The sequence below is a fragment of the Diprion similis genome, chromosome 1, assembly GCF_021155765.1.
Source record: "Diprion similis isolate iyDipSimi1 chromosome 1, iyDipSimi1.1, whole genome shotgun sequence".
In the NCBI taxonomy this organism is placed as follows: domain Eukaryota; kingdom Metazoa; phylum Arthropoda; class Insecta; order Hymenoptera; family Diprionidae; genus Diprion; species Diprion similis.
The window spans coordinates 16,293,891-16,316,583 of record NC_060105.1 but is presented as its reverse complement, the minus strand read 5'-3'; the positions used below and the strand labels follow the sequence as shown (position 1 = coordinate 16,316,583).

The window sequence follows — 22,693 nt, the reverse complement described above, 5'->3', positions numbered from 1 at the left end:
AATATGTGAGGACATGTGTATCATTTCATCAGATAAATTGAGCCTCACAAGATTTAATGATAAGTTTTCTACGGCTGAACTTCCCGTAAATAGTCCTTTCGTGCAAGTGGTAGATGGTACTGGTAATAAGTCTATCATAAAAAAATCGACACTATGCTGGATGCTCAGTTCCAGGGCCAACTCACTCAGCAGTGACCGTCTACACAGAGTGAAGGCACCAATAACAACGTTGGCATCTGCACATGATCATGCACATTCTACTGCACGACATCCAACTGAGGTGATGCAGGAAGACATGGTGTCCATAGGTAATTGGTGTGCTTTTAGATCGCTAAACGGGAATGCGCTGGTCGGCAGAATTTTAGGATTTTCTTATTTGTCGGGTAAAACGAGGACTAGAGAATTTTCAGCTTCAAGTGCTCCTGTTAAAAGGACGAATGAGAAAGGAAAAGGCTTAGGCTACCTCTGTTCGTGGTTTTCTATTGAACCGAATGGAAAATTGATCCAAGCTGACATGGACTTCCATGGATACTACGATATCGAAAACTATATATGTACTATACCAAATCCTGTCATAAAAGATAGTCATCTTCGCGTAGATATTAGTATTTTTAACTTTTTGTGATTTGAAAACGTACTATAATAAATCCTGCCAATAGGGATGTTATTTCTGTATAGATATCAGGATCTTCAACTTTTCGTGATTCCAGATATTTAAGATAGAAAGATGTATCTACTATACGTACAAATATATCAGAATCTTCAACTGTTCGTGATTTTAGACATGTAAGATAGAAAAATATATCTAAAGTATGTGCTGAGGTATGTACACATGTATGTGCCTCATGTGATATGAAAACGTACTGTTACAAATCCTGCTAATAGGGATGTTCTTTCTGTATACATATTAGAATCTTTAACTTTTAGTAATTTTAGATATTTAAGATAGAACGATATATCTACTGTACGTACAAATATATATTACATATTAAAATAAAATGTATAATGTTTTGTATTGTAATCATTTATGATTTTCTGTAATCGTCTATAAACCTTGGTAATCATCTGTAGTCATCTTTAATCCCCTCTAATCCCCTGTAATCTCCTGTAATCATTCTGTAATCAGCCAGTAATCATCAGTAATCTGTAATCTCCTGTAATCCTTGTAATCAGTGATTACCGGTAATCAGGTGTACATTAAATATTGGAGTGGTTAACCCCTCGCTCCGGGCGCTTGTTGTTCGTCGCTGGCGCGGGATGACACCCCGGGCAGTCCACGTGTTTATAGCCATATATGCCGCATTTATAGCAGACGACGTCGTCGTCTGTCCGGTTGTCGCAGGCGGGTATGCGCTGGCAAAATCGCTGGCAGATCCAACAACTGCCGTACGGGGACCCCCCTCCCTTAGTCGGCCGTTCGTAGCGCGGCTTGGTGCTGGAGGTGCTGGTGGCTGGTTCCCTTGGCCGGCTGGTGGGAGATTTAGGTGCGGCTCTTTCTGGTTCCTGTTGGCCGAACACTTCCGGCGGGGTGTCGGCGATAGTGACGCGCTTGTGGTGGTCTGAGGTCCGGGTGCCTACGGAGCGTGTGGCACGCTGTAACGCCCAATCCGTTAGATCTTCTGAGCCCGTGGCGGTGGTCACCTGGGCTACTCGCGGGGTCTGTTGACCACGGTCCGCCCGAGCTAGGCGGGTGCCAGATGGCCGTTTGGTGAGCGGCCGTCCGCTCTGCCTCCCTGTCTTCTTGGACCTTCCTGGCGGCAGTCACAACCTCCAGTCAGAGGTCGGGGTACTGTTCGGCGATTCTTTGGAACTGCCGGCTTTGGCTCGCAAGCCGTTCTCACTGTCGGGATACACTGTTGACTACAGGCCGACAAGAAATCAAGCTTTGGCGCTCAAAGAGGCAAAAAACATAGAAGTGGAGGTAATTGCATTCTGTCTGAACCCCGTGAAGAAGATTGCCAAAGAACACACTACCTTTATATCTAACAAAATGAAAGACCTGATAAGTATTCTCATGGACTTAATCAGTGACAATCGTTACCTGGAAGGACAGCTCAAGGGCTCACGCAAAGCACACAGACAAAGCAGCCCGAAGAACCTGAAAAACATTGAACTCGCCGTCCTGGCCAACCTGCGCCTGGCAGAAGAACTTAACGACGCGATCAGGGATCCAAAACAAGATCTATCGTCGCAAAAACACGCGACCGGTTCGTACGCTGAGATTGTCGAGGGCCAGGCATGGACTGCTAGCAATACCCCTTCGGAAGTTCACGTGACAGCGAACATTCAGCGGAAAGGCGAAACAGTAACCATCTACCCCCCTGGAGGTAGGGGAAAAAACAGCGAAGAGACGAAGATCGCACTTATGGAATGTGTCGACCCCAAGACAGAGAATATCAAGATTAAGAACGTTAAACAAATTAATAATAAGGGCATCTTAGTAGAAACGGCGGACAAAGAATCCATGGAAAAAATTATCAACAACCCTAATCTGAAGCAGAGGGGCTACACCATTGGAGAAACGAAGAAAAAGAAGCCAAGGATGATAATCTACGCGGTATCGAGAAACGAGTCAAAGGAAAATATTGAAGAAATGATACATAAACAAAATTTTGAGAGTATGGATTGGGACAAGTTCAGAGCCAATTTTCAGCTGCTATTTCAGACAGGAAGTAGAAACAACCCAGGCACGAACTGGGTAGCGCAAACCAGCCCAGAGATAAGAAATCACCTGAAGGGCAAAGGCAAAGTGTACGTGGGGTGGATGGCATGCGGCGTCAAAGACTATGTAGCTGTTGCCAGGTGTTTCAAGTGCCAGAAATTTGGCCACATAGCAGCCCACTGCAAAAGAACGGAATCAATATGTAGACAGTGCGCCGATACCGGTCATCAGTCAGAGAATTGTCCAAACAAGGACAAAAAGCCGACCTGCGCGAACTGCAGAAAGAGTAGAATGATGCATGATCACCCGGCAACGTCAAAGGAGTGCGGTAGTTATCAAAAGACCCTAAAATTACAAATTGACCAAACTGACTATGGCAGTGCGTAATCCTACCTTGAAAGTGGTGCAATTGAACATGCAGAGAGCTAAGCATGTCACCGCTGAGATAAGGCAAACCATGAAGGAGAATAACATCGACATCGTACTGGCGCAGGAACCTTACTCATGGAATCACGCTATCACGGAATTTGGCCTAACTAGAGGTGTAATAACAGGAGACACAAAAACTAAACCTCCGATGGCGTCCATCATAGTTGCGAACAGAGATATAGACGTCATGAAATGTGTGAAACACTGCAGCAGCCACTGCGTTACTGCCCAGACAATCTCTAACGCTGGTCACATATACGTGATATCCTTCTACTGCCAATTTCAGGATGAAATAGAGCCATACCTGGCGCAACTCAAGCGCACTCTCATCGATTTGAAAGGGGGTAAAGTCGTCATCGGGATGGACGCAAACGCTAGGTCGCCTACGTGGGGTAGTGCACACCTGGATCACAGGGGTAAAAAAGTTGAAGAATTCATCGCTTCTCACGGACTCGTTGTCCTAAACAAAAAAGGACAACCGAGCACCTTTAGTTCAGGTAGTGGCGAGAGTAGCATCGATGTAACACTGATTACTGCAAACCTGGTCGGGCACATCAGGTCTTGGGCGGTTCAAGAGGACTGGACAACTAGCGACAACCGATACGTCTTCATCACGATAGATAACTGTACTACCCTAAGCACGAGTATGAGGAATCACCAGAATACCCCAGGAAACCGGTTCGCCGTTAAGAAGGCCAGTTGGGACAAATTCACAACCTTTCTCGAACTTAGAAAGTGTCACTGTCTCAATACGGAAGCCATCTAAGATAAAGAACAACTTGAATACCAAATAAGGGAAGTTACAAAACTTGTAACAAAAGCATGCGTAGTATCGATGCCAAAAATAGTAAAGAGGCCAAAAGCAGTCCCCTGGTGGAATGATCAACTCACCATAGACAAAAAAGTAGTCTATAAATTTCGAAAAAGGTCTCAGCGTCATGGCATCGGTATGGAAGAACGAGCTTCGCTCCGGTTACAGTACATTTGCCTGTGAAAGAGGTACCACCAATCAATCCGTAGTGCAAGATCGACTAGTTGGGAAGCATATGTCACTAAGAACGGCAACCGAAACGCCTGGGGTGTCCCATACAAGATCGAGACGAAAAGGATAAAGGTTGCTGAAATCCCACACTCGATAAAAGGCGACGCAGGTGAGGCCTCAACGTGGAAGGACTCTTCGATGAACCTTATAAACAGGCTTTTCCCGGACGACGATGTATCTACAGAACTTGATAAACACAGCGACATAAGATTGGCATCAACAACAGATCCTTGGGATGGCAAAGAAGCAGTACTTAGCGTACCCTTGACCTCACGCGAGGTTGAAACGGCTATCATAAGTATGAAGAATGGCAAGGCTCCGGGAGTGGACCTAATGGAAGTTGAAGTTCTCAAGGCGGCGTGGAAGTCCCTGAGAAAAGAGCTCACCAACATCTATAACTCTTGCTTCACTCTCGGAGTTTTCCCCGTCGACTGGAAAACCGACCTAGTAAGGGCACTACTCAAGGGAAATGATAAGGACCCCTCTGAGGCAAAATCTTATCGACCAATCTGCCTCCTGCCAGCGATGAGTAAAGTCCTGGAGAAACTTATAGCCAGTAGAATGGAATCTGTCTTCGTAAACGGTAATTCGAAACACCAGTATGGCTTCATGCCAGGGCTTTCTACAGAAGATGCGATTGTTGAGTTCGGCAATGTAGTTAGGGATTCTGAAGCTAAGTATGTGCTCTCGATTTTCATAGACATTGAAGGTGCGTTCGATAGCGTCTGGTGGCCGATCGTCCTCAAATGCCTGGTAGACAGAGGTTGCCAAAAAGATATGTACTATCTGATCAAAGACTACCTCAGGGACAGAAAGGTAAAATTAAGCGGGAACTATGATAGTGTGGAGAAGACTATCACAAAAGGATGCCCCCAAGGTTCTTGTCTAGGCCCAAGGTTATGGAATGTACAGTTTCATGATATTATCAGAACCAGGTGACACAGGGTGTAATGTGATCACGTACGCCGACGACGTAGCAATACTGATTGAAGGAAACGCAAGAATTGAGTTAGAGGCGAAGGGCAATGAGGTCATGGCAGTACTGGAAGAAAAATGTGGATTACACAGACTGCGACTTTCTCAACCTAAGACTGTCATGCTCCTGGTTGAAGGTAAACTTGACGTGAGAAGACCCCCGAACATAAAACTACACGGGAAACAGATAAGGTCGGTCGATACGTGCAAATACCTAGGGATATTCCTGGATACCAGGATGGGCATAAAATCACATTTAAAATACATAACACAAAAGTGTAATTCAAAAGCTAACGCATTGTATGCGATCGCACGGAAGACATGGGGATTGAAAGCAAAGGCGCTTAATATTATTTACAAAGGACTCATCGTACCTACTCTTACATATGCTGCGGCTAGTTGGGTCAAGAGGCTGGATGAACGGGGAAAGAGAGCCCTTATTAGTGTCCAAAGGCAGGCCCTCATTCGGACAACAAAGGCATACCGGACAATCTCTGCAGACGCTATTACCATCATAGCGGGTGAGCCATCCATAGACATAGTTGTGGCTGAAAGGGTCTGCTGGTATCACCTGCGAAAAGGAAAAGACGTCTCTATTGGAGATTTGAAATTTGAATGCATAAGAACGTTAAACGGGCAGGTGTCGGTGAGTGAGGCTAAAGGTCTTATCAGAAAAGAGGTAGTGCGAATCTGGCAAAAAAGGTGGGAGGACACAACTAAAGGGCTACTTACCTTTGAAATCTTTCCCGATGTGCGTAACAGACTCGAAGTCACGTGGTTTGAGCCGAATTTCTACGTCACTCAGCTAGTCTCCGGGCATGGAGACTTCAACTGCAAACTGAAGTCACTTGGACTAATAAATATGGAAAACTGTGAATGCGGGCTCCCTGACTCAGTATCACACCTAATATTTGATTGTCCAATCTTCCGTGCTGAGAGAGCGGACCTTAAAGCAAAATTGGAAGAAGTGGGACTCACCTGGCCTCCGGAAATGCACACGCTGTTCGCCAAGGAGATGTTCAAGAGCACCAAGACATTTGCGGCTATAACCCTGAAAATTAGAGAAGAGATGTAAGAAGGACTATCGGTACAGTATACAGCTGACATGTTAAAGGTCTAACGGTTCTAATTATACTGTCTTCCAGGCAACCGCCGTCTAAAAGGATTAATAGGTAGAAGAACACATATCCACTTAGTTAGTGATGACAAACATTGTGCGATCTCTTAATCTCTTAATTTCTTATTCTAAATACAAATGTATACACTCAACACGCCTCCTTACATTTGTATTTTCATTACAATTTTTTTTTTTTTTTATCCTTAAACTTATGATTAATCTTGAGATTTCAAAAGACTCAACATTTCTCTGAACTTTATGAATTTTTGTTTTCCTAGGGACTTTGTAAAGATATCTGCTATATTTTCCTCTGTATCAACTTTTATTACTTCAATCTCTCGATTCAGAACTTCATCATGAACATGGTAATAATGAATTCCTATATTCTTTGATATCTTCGAAAAATTTCCGTTATCTGCTATTGTCTTAGCCCCACTATTATCTTCATATATCATTGTGGGTTTCTCAAAATTTACATCAAATGTTTTCAAAATTCCTTTCAAAAATATTACCTCAGAAGTTGCTTCGGATAATGACACATATTCCGCTGCGGTTGACGATTTCGTAACTATATTTTGTTTTCGGGTTCTCCAAAATATTGGATTTCCATATGCTCTTACCACATATCCTGATGTTGATTTTCTATCGATTGGGTCACCTGCCCAATCGGCATCGACAAAGCAGTCTAAGAAATCAGCATCATTGTTATTTTTATATGTTAACTTCAAATCTTTCGTTTTATACAGATACTTCAACACTCTCAACGCATATTTATAGTGTGTCTCATCGTAAGAGTTTTGAAATCTTGATAAGTAATTTACACAAAAAGTAATATCTGGCCTAGTGCCGGAGCTTATAAATAGCAAAGCACCAATTAGGTTTCTGTAATTCTGACTGCTGTCTGGTTTTTCAGAGTTTGCTAGTTTAAGATTCATTTCCATAGGCGTATCATATAGTTTTGCATTTTTAATATCATATTTTTCAGCTAAAGACTCAATCAATTTCTCTTGACTCAATTTCATTACTTTATTTTCATAATCCTGATTAATTTCTATTCCTATATAATTGTCTACTTTGCCCAAATCTTTCATGTTAAATTTCTCCGACAGTTTCAACTTTAATTTCTTAATCTTAGTCATGTCATTGCTGCTTATCAATAGGTCATCCACAAAAAGCAGTACATATTGTAACGTGGCATTTTTTTTGTGATGCTCGTTACCAGTAGCTCCCCGAACCTTAGGCGGGACTCTAACTAGGGATTTCGCGACAAGAATGATTATACACGTCATTGGTGACGGCGGAGAACCGGGGAGATGGACGGCCAATCAGCGACCCGCGACAGCGGAAACCTACGTTAGCGATAAGCTAGATTTAAGAATTGCGTAACCGACCTCCCAATGGAATGCGAGGAATTTCGAAAACGAGGAGGCTAAGCCGGAATTCCGGCTCCGCGTGGCGGAAGCCAGACACTTGAGTCCTGGTGACGAACGCAATACGACGTACCTGAGAGAACTTAAGAGAGTAAAAGAAATTAGTGAATAGGAGAAGAACGAAAAGAAAAAGAAGCCCGGGGGGAAAATGTCAGACTGTCGCGTCGGGGCATTTTTGGCGTGGCTGCGTAGTGGTAAGCGCTTATAAATTTCTGCGGACTAATTTCGAGAACGAGTTAGAACGGTGCACCGAGTAACGGTTGGCCATTGTAAGACTGAATTGCGAAATTACTCGAAATTCGTTTGCCGACTTCCTTGTTTGGTGGCCGGAGCTTGATCTTGATTTTGTTTTTTTTTTGCGATAACGTATCGAGTCAATTTTGGCTATTGTACCTGTTGAGTAGAGTCATTCGTTTCGTTATTTGCGAGCAGCCCAAATTCCGCTGCACAGGGTCAAGTCGCGTTCGCGTGTTCAGAAAGTGTCACCTCTCGTGTAGGTCGCGTATCGCTAAGTGTGAGCGCTCTGTTTGGCTGGGTTATTATTTTTAGTTTCCTTGTTTGATTTGTTTCGGAAGATAGTGAAGTTTCGGATGCGTCCCGATTAATCGCCTCGATTGAAGTTGTTAAGTAAGAATTACTGTCGAGTACTTGTAGGGTATGTTTTGCGATTAGCGCGATAATTCTGTTCGGGTTTGGCGAATAGCGCCGATATTTATAATTAAGGGAAGGACGATCACGAGTAGCGTGTTCGTATCGTTGTCGATTTTCTGTATTTTGATTTTTGTTTTGTTGATCCCGTTGAGACGAGGAACGCGACTAGCGCACGTAGATTTAAGGTCTAGTTAAGATTTGATTTTCTTTCTATTTTGTTTGTGGAATCGCGGGAGGCGAATTGAGTATCTGTTTCTTTTTCCTTTTGTTTTGTATCGCTTCGAATCTTTTTTTTTGAATATATTATTTTATTTTATTTTGGTAAATTCTGTATCGTGTCGAGTGTCCGTTCTTTCTCTCCGCAAAACTACCCACCCCCCCTCTCCGCGGTATTGAGCTACCTGGCATAGAGAAGGATAGCCGAGGAATTGCGAAGGTAAAGATTCGAGGCGTGTTGATCACGCCAGGCGCCCAACAAAATTTCGCGATAGCTTTGGTAAGCTGCAGAGTGCATCGCGGGTTGCCGAATCATTGTGCACCAGGTTAACTCTTGGGAACTTCTCCGGGTGAACAAGAGCGGCAAAAAACCTCGTCACAATATATGGTAACGCCATTTTCGTTCTTAGTATAGAGACAATAATCATAGTCGTTTCTCTTGAATTCCATCTCAGACATAAACTCATGAAAGCATTCATACCAGGATCTGTAGCCCGTACAATGCCTTTTTTAACAAGCACACTTGATTTTTACCATTATCATAACCTTCCGGCTGATTTATATATACGACTGATTTTATTTTTCCATTAAGGAACGCAGTTTCTACATCCATCTGCTCTATAAATAGACCGTGTTTACAAAAATAAGACAATAATAATTTCAGAGTCGACATTCTAATCACAGGAGCGTATGTGTTTACACTTAATCCTTCTTGTTGAAAGCCCCGGACTACTAATCTAGCTTTCAACTTATTGTTTGGTTTTATTGAATATACCCATTTTACATCCAAAATTTTAGCATTTTTCGGTTTTTCGGTTAGTAACCAGGTTTTATTTTTATTTAAGCAACTAATTTCTTTATTCATAGCTTTAATCCATTCGAGTCTCTTTTCACAATTTAACGCCTCCTCGAATGTATAAGGTACTATAGTACTACAAAAATTTGCATATATGTAATCACAGAACTGTTCCTCTCGATTTTTATCCCAAGTTGGATTATATCTACTTACAGGATTTCTTGTTCTGTTTGACCTTCTCAAAGCTATCTCATTCTCAATGTCAGACTCACTTCCATCATTCTCACTGTTTACTATTTCTTCTTCTAATTTCCCTATATCATCTCTCTTTTCGTTGTACTGTGACGTGGCGGGTCTACCAGCCCGTCACCGACCCGCACCTCCACTCCCAGGCGGCCGCGTCAAGCGCTCTTAAAGAGCAAGGGAGAGTCCTGCCGTGCCGCCAATGAACAACCAGAGTTAGCTTTAAGATTCATGTATTGTTGCTAATGCTTTTTGTTACTCCCCCAATCCATTCTCTGAGGTGACCGCCACTGCCGCCGCCACTGCCGCCGCCAATGCCGACGCCATCCAACGACTACCCTGCGCTGCCGTCGCGGGAAACGCGGAGGGACCACAGGACGACCGGCGCGGAGTTCGAAGCCCCGGACCCAGTAGTCGCGCTGTTGCTTGCTCGGACCTCGATGCCGCCAAGGACATGCTGCCGCTGCCGCCCAGGGGTCGAGTTGCCTCCACCTGAGCCTCCGATAAGACCGGCCTTGCCACCCGGCACCCACAAATAACCGGACTCAGTCTCCCCCTGGGCTCGCCGATGCCGACCGGACATTTCCGCCTTCGCCAGACCACCCTCGCAACACGCAGCACAGCGCGGCGAACAGACCGGCTGCCTAGGCTCCCGCCGGTCTCTCGCCAATCTACCTATCATCCCCTCCCGTAGCGCCACCGCGGGATCGCGATCGCCGAGGGCCGGCGGCCACCTCACTCTCCCTTGCGCCTCGTTGCTCCTAGCTTCGGACGTATCGTAGTGTAACCGTTAAAAGTTTTCTAAGCCTCACCGCTTCGCTCGCACAACAGTTTGGTGCCGATATCGTCGTTAAGAGAAGACAAGTAGTTGCCGTCTTGCTTTGTGGAAGACCGGGACCGTTAGCCGTAAAAAGGTAGGCTGTCGCTATCCCGAATCTCGCTGGCTATAGATTCTCAACGGCCTCAGGCCATTTTTCCTTTTTGCAACAGGTTGCCGGCCGGCTTCGGTCGGCCATCTTGTGTGAAAGCCCGCGAGCCTCGTGGTAGCTAAGCTTTTCTAGTTGATTAAATTGTTGATCTTGGTTGCTATTCTTATTTTATAATTAATATTACATGCTCTGGTTGTTCATTCGGTAATCTTTTGCCGCTTTATGGTAGCATATACTTTGTAATAGATCGTGTACCGTGCCGCTTCCCGGCCGCGTACCGAGTACGTGAGTGTGAGAGAGAGAGAGAATCTGTGAGTGAGTGTGTGCGCCCGTGCCGTCGTTGCCGAGCGTAACTACCACCGTCAAGCAGCGACAGGCGACCGAGCCGATAATATAGAAAAAGTGAAGGAGGATTAACTCGTGTTTGTCAAGCCGTTAGATTGTTAGCAAGCTTGTTTTTAGAATTGTTCTGCCTTGGTTTGAGTTTTGAAATTGTTAACGAACTCGCTTCACCACGAGTCCGTAGTCGCATGCGTTATTGACTTGTTACTGATTTTATGCCGCTTATTACTCGCTTATCTTGGTCGCTTGCCGCTCGTCGCTTCTAGCTTATACTGCTTGATTTTGCCGTGTTCTATTGACTTGTTGAACCTTGTTGCTGTGTTATATTTTATGCTATTTTGTTCTATTTTTATTTATTTTTGAATTGTATCGAAGCGTACCGCCACCGATAAGACCGCTTGCCGTGTAAATAACTATTTTGTTGCCTTCTGCCTTGCCGTAACGGCGCTGTTTGTTAATAAACGCTGGTAATTACATCTATAATCATTCGATTATCATCTATACTATTTCACCTTCGCGCCCACGTTCCCCTCACCGCTAGCTAGTCGGCTGTTTTTGTGTGTGTGCTCGCCCCTGCTATAGTTTCGCTTTGAGATTTGGTGGTGTGAGTTAGGTTCGCCGTTCGAGTCGGCGAACGAATACTATTGGACGGTAAATTTCAAATCTGGTAAGAGTGTATTCTCTTACGGCTCTCTCGAGCCTGGCGCCCAACACCTGTTCGGCAGTGCCGTCAATCTTTATTTTTTTCATTTTTCTATTGCCGTGTTGGTCAACGCCATTTTTGTAAACGAGCCTCTGTGCCGACCCCGCTTTCCCCCGGGCGAAGTAAAAAGCCCGTTACAGCATATAGTTCAGTTTTTCCGTTTCAGACACTGTAGCTCCCGCGGCCTTCAAAGCATTAACCGACTTTTCAAAGTCGTCAAAGAAACTATTCTCATCCGCGTAATTCTTCAACTTTATACTTCTTAGATTAGACCTGCATACCATCTGTAGAGCCGTTGATTTCTTTAAATATAACTGATCAAACTTTTTCATAATTTTATAGGCTGATTCTTCATCACTTATATATTCTAATTGTCTATTTGAAATAGCACTATATTGCAACGTGACCGGTGACTGGTCACGTCCACGGTCTTATACACAGGTCTTGCAACTGTGAATCTCGACGTGGTCCTCTTGACGTGCCAAGCCGCTAGGGTCGCTGCGATCGAGGGATACCCGGTGCGACAAAGATAACGATAGTCACGCATGCGCTTTACACGAGCGTTGAATTCAAACCCAAGAATCTCGCTGATACATAATATTTTCTAGGTTATGTTTATACATCCCTCGATCGCAACGCCACCTGGATATTGCTTCAATAGTGGAGTCACTGCCTCCTATTGAGCTTCTTGCCTAGTTGCAAGACCTGTGTAGAAGACCGTGTTGGTGGTTGATGTCTCGACGGGAACTGACCGTGTTGAAGTAAAGTAAGAAAGAATGTGAAGGAGTTTCAAGAAATGTGGAGGGTGTAGGAGTTTACTGATTCGTCAATTTTTCCTATTGGTTGATTATTGCGATTGGTAGGAATCCAGGATTGGGCAAGACATTGCACCGGAAGTCTTGGTTATAGGGATGGAAATTTTGTATGTAGGAAGAGAGTGGGAGCATGCAGGTATGACCTATGCTTGAACACTACGTGATCCTTTCGGACTTTCGCGTACCTATTGTCCGGACAGGCCAGCGTCCACATCTGGCAGCCAACTGACTATTGATAATTGGTAAAAACCCAGGGGTAATAAAGTAGTGAAAAACCCGCGCTGGAAGTTCCATACGACCCTTAAACGGTTCATTTATCGCGCAATATTAGGTATATTGTTTAGGGTCGCAGTTCCTTCAGCGCGGTCTTGTATTGCCAGATGTGGGACTGCTGTCCTTTCCAGGCAGCTCGTTATAGCTTGGGAACCACCGTCCAGGGAAATCCCAGCCGTATAAAATTATATGGATTAAAATTGAATAATTGGTTAATTGTATAAATTGGATTGTGTTAATACGCAACAGTTCTAATTATACTGTCTTCCAGGCAACCGCCGTCTAAAAGGATTAATAGGTAGAAGAACACATATCCACTTAGTTAGTGATGACAAACATTGTGCGATCTCTTAATCTCTTAATCTCTTATTCTAAATATAAATGTATACACTCAACAAGAGATTAGACTCGATAAGCCGGACATGAGTGAGAGCTACCTGGAACAAGCTATGAATAAATAAGACTTGATATCATGAATGCCAATCGACAACTGACCTGTTTATTTGAAAGACTGGACTCTGATAAAAACGAACCGCTGCCACCTTGCGGAATGAACTTCACTATGAGTTGACACTAAGCAGCTCTCCTGACAGAAACCTGAAGCAAAGAAAAATGTTAATCGTTTTATCGTTCTTCTATTTTCTATACATTTTATTTTCTTGACACCTACTTACACATATACGAAACTCTTACTAAATCCTTACCTTATACTTGGGCCTCGAAACCTGGGAAAATGAAAGAATAAATAACTGAAACAAAGTGAAAATTTTAATCGTTTTATCGTGCTTTTATTTTCTATACATTTTATATGTTGACACCTACTTCACACATATATCAAACTCTCACTAAATCCCTACCTTTAACTTGAGCCTAAAAACCTGAAAAAAAATAATTAAATAAATAAATAAATAAATAATTGAAAGAAAAGAGAGACGAACTGAAATTGCGATACTCACCAAATCCTCCTAGGTAATTGTTCGTTAGATTAGATTAGGATTGGAGTAAAGAATGAATCAAAACGCTTTGATAACTAAAAACCAAAATTAAGAAATTTATTCAAGAAGGCTAGCAATGGCTTGATGAGGTTCGATGTCCGATATCCTCGCTCAAGCTATACAGGATAGTAACTGCTGAAAACAAGGCACTTGCTGCCTCGAGAAAGTCCGCGGTGAATGTGCGAGCGTACATGTGTGTTTTTGTTTTGCTAATTAAGTCTGAGATTTACACCTGTGCCCTCGAGCCCCCTCGTATAACTGGTGAGAATACTGAACAGTAATCTATATCTCATGTAGCATAATAATAATTTAGTGGTAAGTTTAGCTCTTAACCTAACAATATTTAAACTACTCTACAAATTACTATATCAATAATTAATCTACTACTATTAATAACACTGAATAAATTCAACGAGACAAGCGAGAAAGCCAAATTCAGTTAGAATGGAAATATAATGCTGGTATGGGCACAGTCCCAGGGTACGGCAGAAACAAGAAACAAACAGACTGTCGGGATACTGGTGGCTCCAACACGTCTATGATCTCGACGTCGGAGTCCCCCGATACAAACTCCTCTGTCGTGTCTCTATGAATATCACTCATGGCGGCGCGGCGCGGCGGTACTTGAATGGTGCGGTAGGTTGCGGTATCTGCGAATGTAACCCTAGTGGTCATGATACGGTTTTATGTGCCCAACATGTACTTTGCCAATTACCTTACCACCAACTAATTCACCAAGTTCCACAACTACTGGGGATAGAATTTTTGTAATGCGATAGGGTTCGTTAAATTTTTCGCTAACTTCGCGCTGTAGTGTTGAGCTGCGGAAGAGAGCGTATGTTGGCGTCTCATCACTAAATTTCCAACGGCGAAAGGTTGCGTCCGGTGTCGGCGATTATAATATCCGGATTGCCGTTCAAAGGAGTAGCAGTAGTATGTTGGTTCTGGATCACCGCGTGTGCGAGTGTCCGTGTGAGGTGTGCGTGCGTCCGTGTGACCGGCCTAAGTTGACTTAACGTGGATATGTTGGTTCTGGCTCACCGCGTGTGTGTCCGTGTGAGGTGTGTGTGTGTGTGTGTGTGTGTGTGTGTGTGTGTGTGTGTGTGTGTGACCGTGGTTCTCAACCCGCGGTTCTCAACCCCCGCGGATCTCAACCTCCCTGAGTGTTATCATCAGTGGGTGATTACCATCGCGTGTGATTACCATCAGAGAGTGCAATGGTAAGTAGAACTCCGTTCAGCTGCGTCTGGCCAGCTGCCCAATTAATACACCGAGGCGGATTTTAACTTCCACATAAACCTGTCGTCCAAAATTACCTTGTTTTCGCGAAAAACTTACAATGTCGCCCGAGTAACCCCTTAGCATAAACCTGTCGGTTTTTCGCGATTTAGCGCATCCCAAAATAACAGCGCATACAATGTCGCCTGACCAGCAGCCCAATTTCAATGCATCTACTCCCACCCACCAACAAAGTTGCAGTTATTTCTAACAATGTAACGTGCACCACGCGAATCTGCTATTTCTACATTCACCTACCCTTATTAGCACACGGTCATCAGAGATGCACTTCCCCGCACCCACCAAATTCATACTATAAAGCGCACAGTCTTGCTGCAGATGCTTACAGTCTAATTATTGCACTGCATCACGATCATGTACTTCGTATTCACAATCTTCGCCTTCATCACCCTCGCGGCTGCTCGACCGCTCGGTGACCAAGTATCATCGAACTTCAGCCACCTCGACGTCTCCTATCACTCCCCGGACGCCAGGATGCATGGTGATGAAAAAGTTGTACACATTGACGTTAGTGAAAGCATCGATCCTCACAAAACCACAATGAAATTTAATCGTACTTTTGCTGGAGGTAACTATCACCTCATTACTATACCCTTTTTGTGCACACCTTAAAGCAATTTTTTTATTACCCTCCACAGCACATTTTGCTACTGCCTACAAACTTCTACACCGCCCAACAACAACAACCATTTCGACCACCTCACGATGTGAGTATTCTCAATCTTCAACCCACGCAAGTCTTTTACCATGTTTTTTTGCGTAATATAAGCTATCACCGTTGTAGCCCGAACTGTGACATCATCGACTACTGCGTCAATAATCATCGCAGTGCCAAACGGCACCACCCGAATAATCACCACAACCACCGAACCCGCCGGTGAATCCTAATTATCAACTATTCAGTGCAGAAGGTCTAGCAAAAATTTGATACTATACCAATCTTATTTTTTCAGAGTCAATCGAAAAACCTTTCACCATCGCCTCTTACTTTCAAACTCTCGTTACGATCAAAATCGACTCGAAACTCAAGTTTATTATACGCTCATTCCAAAAACTTACGAATCATTTTAATCTATATTGTGACAATTCAACAGAGGACCAGACATCACCCCCAACGACGTTCACTCCCATCCAAACAACCACCATCGAACCAGAGCGCAATGTATCAAAACCTGAAAACGCCACTGTCGTCATACAACAACTTATGGAGCAGAACCGTAGATTAATGAATTATATCTCCAGATTTAAAATGAATCAAACATCCACACCCGATTAAAATTAATAATTTGTTCACCTCCCCTATACTGTAGTCATATTCTAGCGGGATTGTTTTTTACCGCTCATTAACTTGTAGTTCGTGTTCCAGCCGTTTTTTACCGCTCAATAACTTGTAGTCCGTGTAAAAAATTAATAAAAACAATGTAGTGTTATAATATTTCTTTATTTCGTTGTGCAATATATACATATACTGCTTGGTATTATTAAATCCAAACTATCCTTACACAATCCACAATTCTGCGGTTGATTTGGCCAACTTGATGCATCTTCAGCGCTGCTATAAGTCGTATGACGTATAAATGCCAATCCATCCTCTACCAGTATATCATAAGCATCCGTACAACCTGGACACAACAGCTGTTCATCAGTCTCGTACCCAGCAGTCACCAAACAAACTCTCTTCATTCGTTTGGTAAGCGCACCAATTTCTACCGATCTTACAAGCACATGTTTGCTGCATGGCTCATCCTCGGACTCATAATCGCTCGTATTTTGTTCCACCATGATAATCCATCTAGCATTTTTTTTCGTAACGACGTTCTTATACCGTTCCCCACCGCATTCGCTTAACCCTGGCCATTCAAAAGGTTACCCATGTCAATACATTATTACCATGCAATTATACAACGCTTCGTCACCGCCCGAAAGGCTTCCCCCTCCACTCCCCTGATACAATATAAAATGTTGCACTGCTATCCGCATCCTCACAATGTATTACTACAAGTTCGTCGCATATCAGTTCTACGCTTGCGACATATATCAAGGTGATAATCGATTCTTTCATCCACCAATTTTTCTTAACGTGTGTCATCAGTGCTATAAACAAGTCATACGTGACCAATCAATCAGACCGCGATCTCTAGGAACCGCATATTTCAAATCAACGTTCAAAAACTTGATTGCTTTTCCCCAATACTGTCACAAGTGTCACATTTCCCTGCTCACGCAATCTGACGACCCGGCTCACTGCGAACCACACATCCCATTACAGCCATCAGTGATACACAGATTCGAAGACATTGAGTGGGAACCGATATACTTTTTTCACCAGGATCTCTCCATAGTCGATGAATATATTTACGTTAGAGCTGCTAATGAGAACTATAGCATAATTGCTAATACTGTGCGCGAAGAGTAGCTGCGAGTTGAATCGCACATTGTATGACGAGTGCTGTTCATATAATTTTCGAAACTTTTTTTGGAGGCACAATGGCAAACCGGTTCGACGAGTTTCATACCGTAATTGATAAATTAGACATTGCGTACCAGCGACTCACTACGGACTCCAATGAAGATCTCGCTTCGCAGTGGAACACTATTAGTCTCAAACTTCTAAAAACCCTTAACGACTTTTACAGAGATCGAACCACCAGTTTTGCCGATAAACGAAAGATTCAGACTCTTATTGTTAAATTGACCTCTCAACGTGCTGTGTTAAACCCTTCAATTCGAGGTGGTTCACACGACGCTCCGGCCATTCAATGGGATGAATTGGAATCTGCGTTCGAGAAGCGTTTGATCACCGGGGTAATCACCAACTTTCGAATCAGCGATCTAAAACTATTCCTCACAGCTGCATACACCGTTATTTTCGACAAACTCAACACATTGCTTCGCCAACATCACCATCTGAAAGTCAACACCACGCTATCTGCAACTTTTGTTCTGGATGAGAAATCCGAAACAAAATTCTTTCATACGAAGAACGCTACTCTCCAAACAACCTCGAATCTGGCGGAATGGTACGACGAGTATGTTGCCTCTACTGGCTCAAATCGAAGAATTTCAGGAGCGCGATAGTGGCTGGGCCTTGATTAGTATAGATAATTTATTAGTTAACATTAACAAGTATGAGCCGCTGGTAGGTTCGATGTGGATGGACTTGCCGAGCGATATTAAGGTTAAAAAAGCCGTGGTTAATGTTCAAAATGCCGATAACGCTTTTTTTGCTTGGGCTTGCGTATCCGCTCGACATCCTGCTGCAACAAACGCAAATCGAGTAACTTCCTACCCCCATTACAATCAAGTATTCAATTTCACTGGTATCAAATTCCCTACAAAATTAAATGACATACCGAAATTTGAAAAACTTAATAATATTTCCGTGAATGTATATATTCTGGAGAAACGGAGCAAGCGGCATCAAGTCTTACCACTACTCATCAGTCGGCATGAAAATCCAAATATCGAACACATCAACTTGCTCATGCTACACGATGAAAACCTTGATGATGAATTCTCCCATGAAAGAACACACTTCTGTTGGATTAAAAATTTATCGCGACTAGTCAATCATCAATTGAATGCACGTACGAATGCAATCCATGTTTGTAATCGATGTTTACATTTTTTCTACTCCGAAGCAAAATTGCTCGCGCACAGGCTTGATTGCAGTCCAGATACACCTTGTAAACTCACGCTTCCAGATCAGTCCAACAAGTGGTTGAAGTTTGAGAATTACTCGAACAAAATGCAAGTACCATACATAGTTTACGCAGATTTTGAGTGTTTGTTGGAGAATTCCTCACAGTCTTCTGAATCATCGCATACGAAGATATATCAGAAACATGTACCACACAGCGTAGGTTATTATTTTAAATGTAGTCACGATGAGTCGCTATCATACTACAATTCCTATCGAGGTGTCGATTGTCAGAAATGGTTAGCCCATCAATTACACGGAATCGCAGTTAGGGTAGCTGAATACTTCAATCAAAAGAAACCTATGTATCAATTGTCTGGTCAACAACAGACTGAATTCGAAAACGCTGAAGTATGTCACATTTGCGAGCTAAAATTTGTGCATCCAAATGATCGCGTGAAGGATCATTGTCATGTTACAGGACTATATCGCGGGCCTGCACATTCAAATTGTAATCTGAATTACAAACTCGATCGCACCGTACCCGTTGTATTCCACAACTTGAGTGGTTACGATGCACACTTCATAATCGGTGAATTGGCTAATATTAAATCATCCTCGCTCAGCGTTCTACCAATTACTAAAGAAAAGTACATAGCATTCACCCAGACGTTTCACAGCCTCGCCGTAAGACTTCAATTCATCGATTCTCGTCGGCATATGAGTTCGAGTTTAGCCGAACTAAGTTCTTACCTGCGGCACAATGATTTAACGAATTTAAAATGCCAATTCCCTAAAGCCACAGATTCGCAATTCAATCTTCTAACCCGCAAAGGGATATTTCCATATGATTACGTGACTGAAGCCGACAGACTCAACGAACGCTCATTACCCTCGAAAGAATCATTTTATAACGTATTGAACGACCAACATATTAAAGACGAAGACTACGCTCATGCACAGAACGTTTGGTACAGTTTTAATATCACAACATTGGGCGAGTATAGTGATTTGTATTTGAAAGTCGACGTAATGCTCCTCGCAGACGTCTTTCAAAATTTCTGCGATAATTGCCTCCGAATATATAAGCTCGATCCGGCACACTACTTTACCTTACACGGTTTTACGTGGGATTGCATGCTTTTCCACACTGAAATTCAGTTGGAATTGCTCACGGATGTTGATATGCTGCTGTTCGTTGAAGGAGGCTTGCGTGGAGGATTGAGTCAATGCTCGAATCGACACAGTATAGCGAATAATAAATATATGACAGATTACAATGCGCAGTTGGAAACCAAATCATTGCTCTACTTAGACGTAAATAATTTGTATGGTTGAGCAATGTCTCAGTACCTGCCTTGTAAAAATTTTGAATGGGTGCACCGAGTACATGATTTTGATTTCATTCGCGTCGATGAAGAGTCTGATGATGGATACATATTGGAGGTAGATTTAGAATACCCCACCAATGTTCACATTTTACATCAAGATTTATCCTTTTGTCCAAATCATCAAAAACCCCCTGGTGGAAAAACTCCGAAACTTTCAGCTACGTTGCAGAACAAGACACGCTCTGTTATACATTATCGTAATTTGCAACAGTGGTTGAAAAACGGTTTGATATTGCGTAAAATTCATAGAATATTGAAATTCAAACAATCAGCATGGTTGAAAAGTTATATTGATTTGAACACGGCGTTAAGAGCCAAAAGTGCCAACAAATTGGAACAGGATCTATACAAACTGATGAACAACGCGGTATTCGGTAAAACGATGGAAAATGTTCGTAAATATTCCGACGTCAAGTTAGCGCAAAAATGGAATGGACGTTGCGGTGCCAAAGCACTGATATCGCGACCGAATTTCCACAGTTGAAGTATATTCGGTGAAAATTTCGTTGCGATACAGTTGAACAGGCTCGAAGTGATATTTAACAAGCCAATTTACGCCGGAATCGCTATTCTAGATTTATCCAAAATTTGTGTCTACGACTTTCACTATTCTTTTATATTACCAAAGTTGAAATCAAATTGTAAATTAATGTATACCGATACGGATGGTCGTATTTACGAAATCAAATCTTGTGACGTTTATGAATTCATTCGAGACAATATTGACAGATTCGACACCAGCAATTATCCTGCGGATAATATTTATAAAATTCCCGAGGTCAACAAAAAAGTTGTAGGACTAATGAAGGATGAGAGAAATGGCGAAATAATGACTGAATTTGTTGGATTGCGATCCAAAATGTATGCGACGCGAATGGATGATAATAAGATCGCGAAGAGAGCAAAAGGTGTGAAAAATCATGTATTGAACAATCAAATAACTTTCGAAAATTATCTCGACTGCCTTAAACAGCACGAGAGTATTTCAAAAACGCAGCGAACCATTCGGTCGAATTTGCATAAAGTCTATTCAATTCGACAATTGAAACTTGCTTTAAGCCATCACGATGATGAGCGATATTTACTACCTGGTAGTACAGACACGTTACCCTGGGAACATGTAAAAATTACACCATCTGTATAGAAAATAATATTTATTTAACAAAAAATATAAAACGGTGTGAATAAAACGACTACAATGCATTGTCTTTATTTATCCAAGAATTATGTAATTTATCCAGACCCAACCACTTCACGAACACCTTATCACCTTTCCTCTTCAAAACTTTCTCCGCTAAATATATGTCGGGATATTTCACGGAATGCAGTTCTTGTTCATAGAAACCCCCCTGGATTGGGTTTGACTACTGATCTATCAGAAGATAAATTCGCGGGTTTGTGTTTTGTACTTTTTGGATCCTGAAAATGTCCGTCGACCAATTTGGCGTGTAACCTTTCGCGAATATCGTCTTATACTTGCTGACTCTTACGAAATCTCCGACTTTATATTTTGCTGGCTTAACTTATTTAACGTTGCTGTAGACTGTTGCGAGTAGCTGGTTTGCATTTTTATGATTCACTTTTATCGGCGCCATACCCGTGGTACGATGTTTGCTCTTATTGTATTCCGCCACCAACTGCTGTATATTGTTAATCCATTTGTATGATACGTTCAGACTGAATGATCGCCACATTTTACCCTTGAGTGTGCGATTCCAACGTTCTATGACCGATGCCTTCATAGCGTTGTAGGTCGAGTAATGGTTGATGTTGTGCTTTTTCATTCACTTTTTAAATTCGGCATTGAAAAATTCTTTACCATCGTCCGACTGAAAATTCTTAGGTGATCGACCGCTTTGAAGCACTTCTTTAAATCCGTCGACAACCGATTGAGCACTCTTATTTTTCAGTGCAACAGCCCACGCAAATTTGGACAACACGTCGATGACCGTCAGAATGTAATTGAAATTTTTATTTATCTTGGCATACTGCCGCATGTCAACCAAATCTGCTTGCCACGAGTCATCAAAGCCTTTCACGATCACTCGTTGGCGCTTAAAGTTACGACGAGCCGGTGCATGTAGCTCTCTAACCAGCTGTATTTTCTCCCCACTCATTCTTCAAACAATAATATTAGCTTCGCGTAACTCCTCCACTATTGAAATAATCTCATTCGTGTGAGCCGTGTTACCGGCAGCTTCCTAACCATCAATAACCACAACCTGTCCACCAACTCGTTTGGATCATCCCAATATGTATACTCTACTCGAGAATTCTTCCGTACGAAATGTTTACTGGTGTTGAGACCCTCACCGAGTGCCGAGCGACTCGGAAATAGCTTGCGTATAATGTTTCGATATTTGTAGGATTTATTCCCGCATACTTGACCAGTTTTTAGATAGCCTCTTTTGTGGGCATTTGTCGAATCTATGATGTCGCGATATTCACGAAGATCATCATCCGTGTAAATATCTTCGTCGGGTATTTTCTTAAACATGAGATCCAATATACCCGGAGTTGTTTTGAATCGCATGTTTTTGACGTAAAAATGATCTAGCTCAAATTGAATCGGCGAGTCACCAATCATGAAACCGGCGACCCCATCATTGTTCACAAATCTAATTCCGTAAACTGAATCCATTGTATTTGTCGTATCGCGAATTAAATTCATTATATAATTCTTGGTCAAAGTGCCAAAATTTTCCTCGAACGCGCGTTCCATGTGCATTGAAGTATCAGGGTCAG

The 22,693-nt window shown here is 42.7% G+C and overlaps 3 protein-coding genes across 3 annotated transcripts; 2 read left to right on the top strand and 1 right to left on the bottom strand.

Moving 5' to 3' along the window:
• The first annotated feature begins 15,271 nt into the window (after positions 1-15,271).
• On the top strand, positions 15,272-16,193 carry LOC124409605. Its single transcript, XM_046887329.1, has 4 exons — positions 15,272-15,485; positions 15,556-15,624; positions 15,702-15,794; positions 15,871-16,193. The coding sequence occupies exons 1-4, from the start codon at positions 15,272-15,274 to the stop codon at positions 16,191-16,193; spliced, it is 699 nt and encodes a 232-aa protein (XP_046743285.1).
• A 1,872-nt stretch (positions 16,194-18,065) lies between these two features.
• Positions 18,066-19,895, top strand: LOC124409598. Its single transcript, XM_046887317.1, has 3 exons — positions 18,066-18,221; positions 18,321-18,504; positions 18,559-19,895. The coding sequence occupies exons 1-3, from the start codon at positions 18,066-18,068 to the stop codon at positions 19,893-19,895; spliced, it is 1,677 nt and encodes a 558-aa protein (XP_046743273.1).
• A 1,417-nt stretch (positions 19,896-21,312) lies between these two features.
• Positions 21,313-22,065, bottom strand: LOC124409588. The gene is made up of 3 exons (XM_046887305.1): positions 21,768-22,065; positions 21,546-21,671; positions 21,313-21,470 (listed from the first exon to the last, which is right to left on the bottom strand). Exons 1-3 carry the CDS (start codon positions 22,063-22,065, stop codon positions 21,313-21,315), a joined length of 582 nt encoding a protein of 193 aa, XP_046743261.1.
• Between the last annotated feature and the right edge of the window lie 628 nt (positions 22,066-22,693).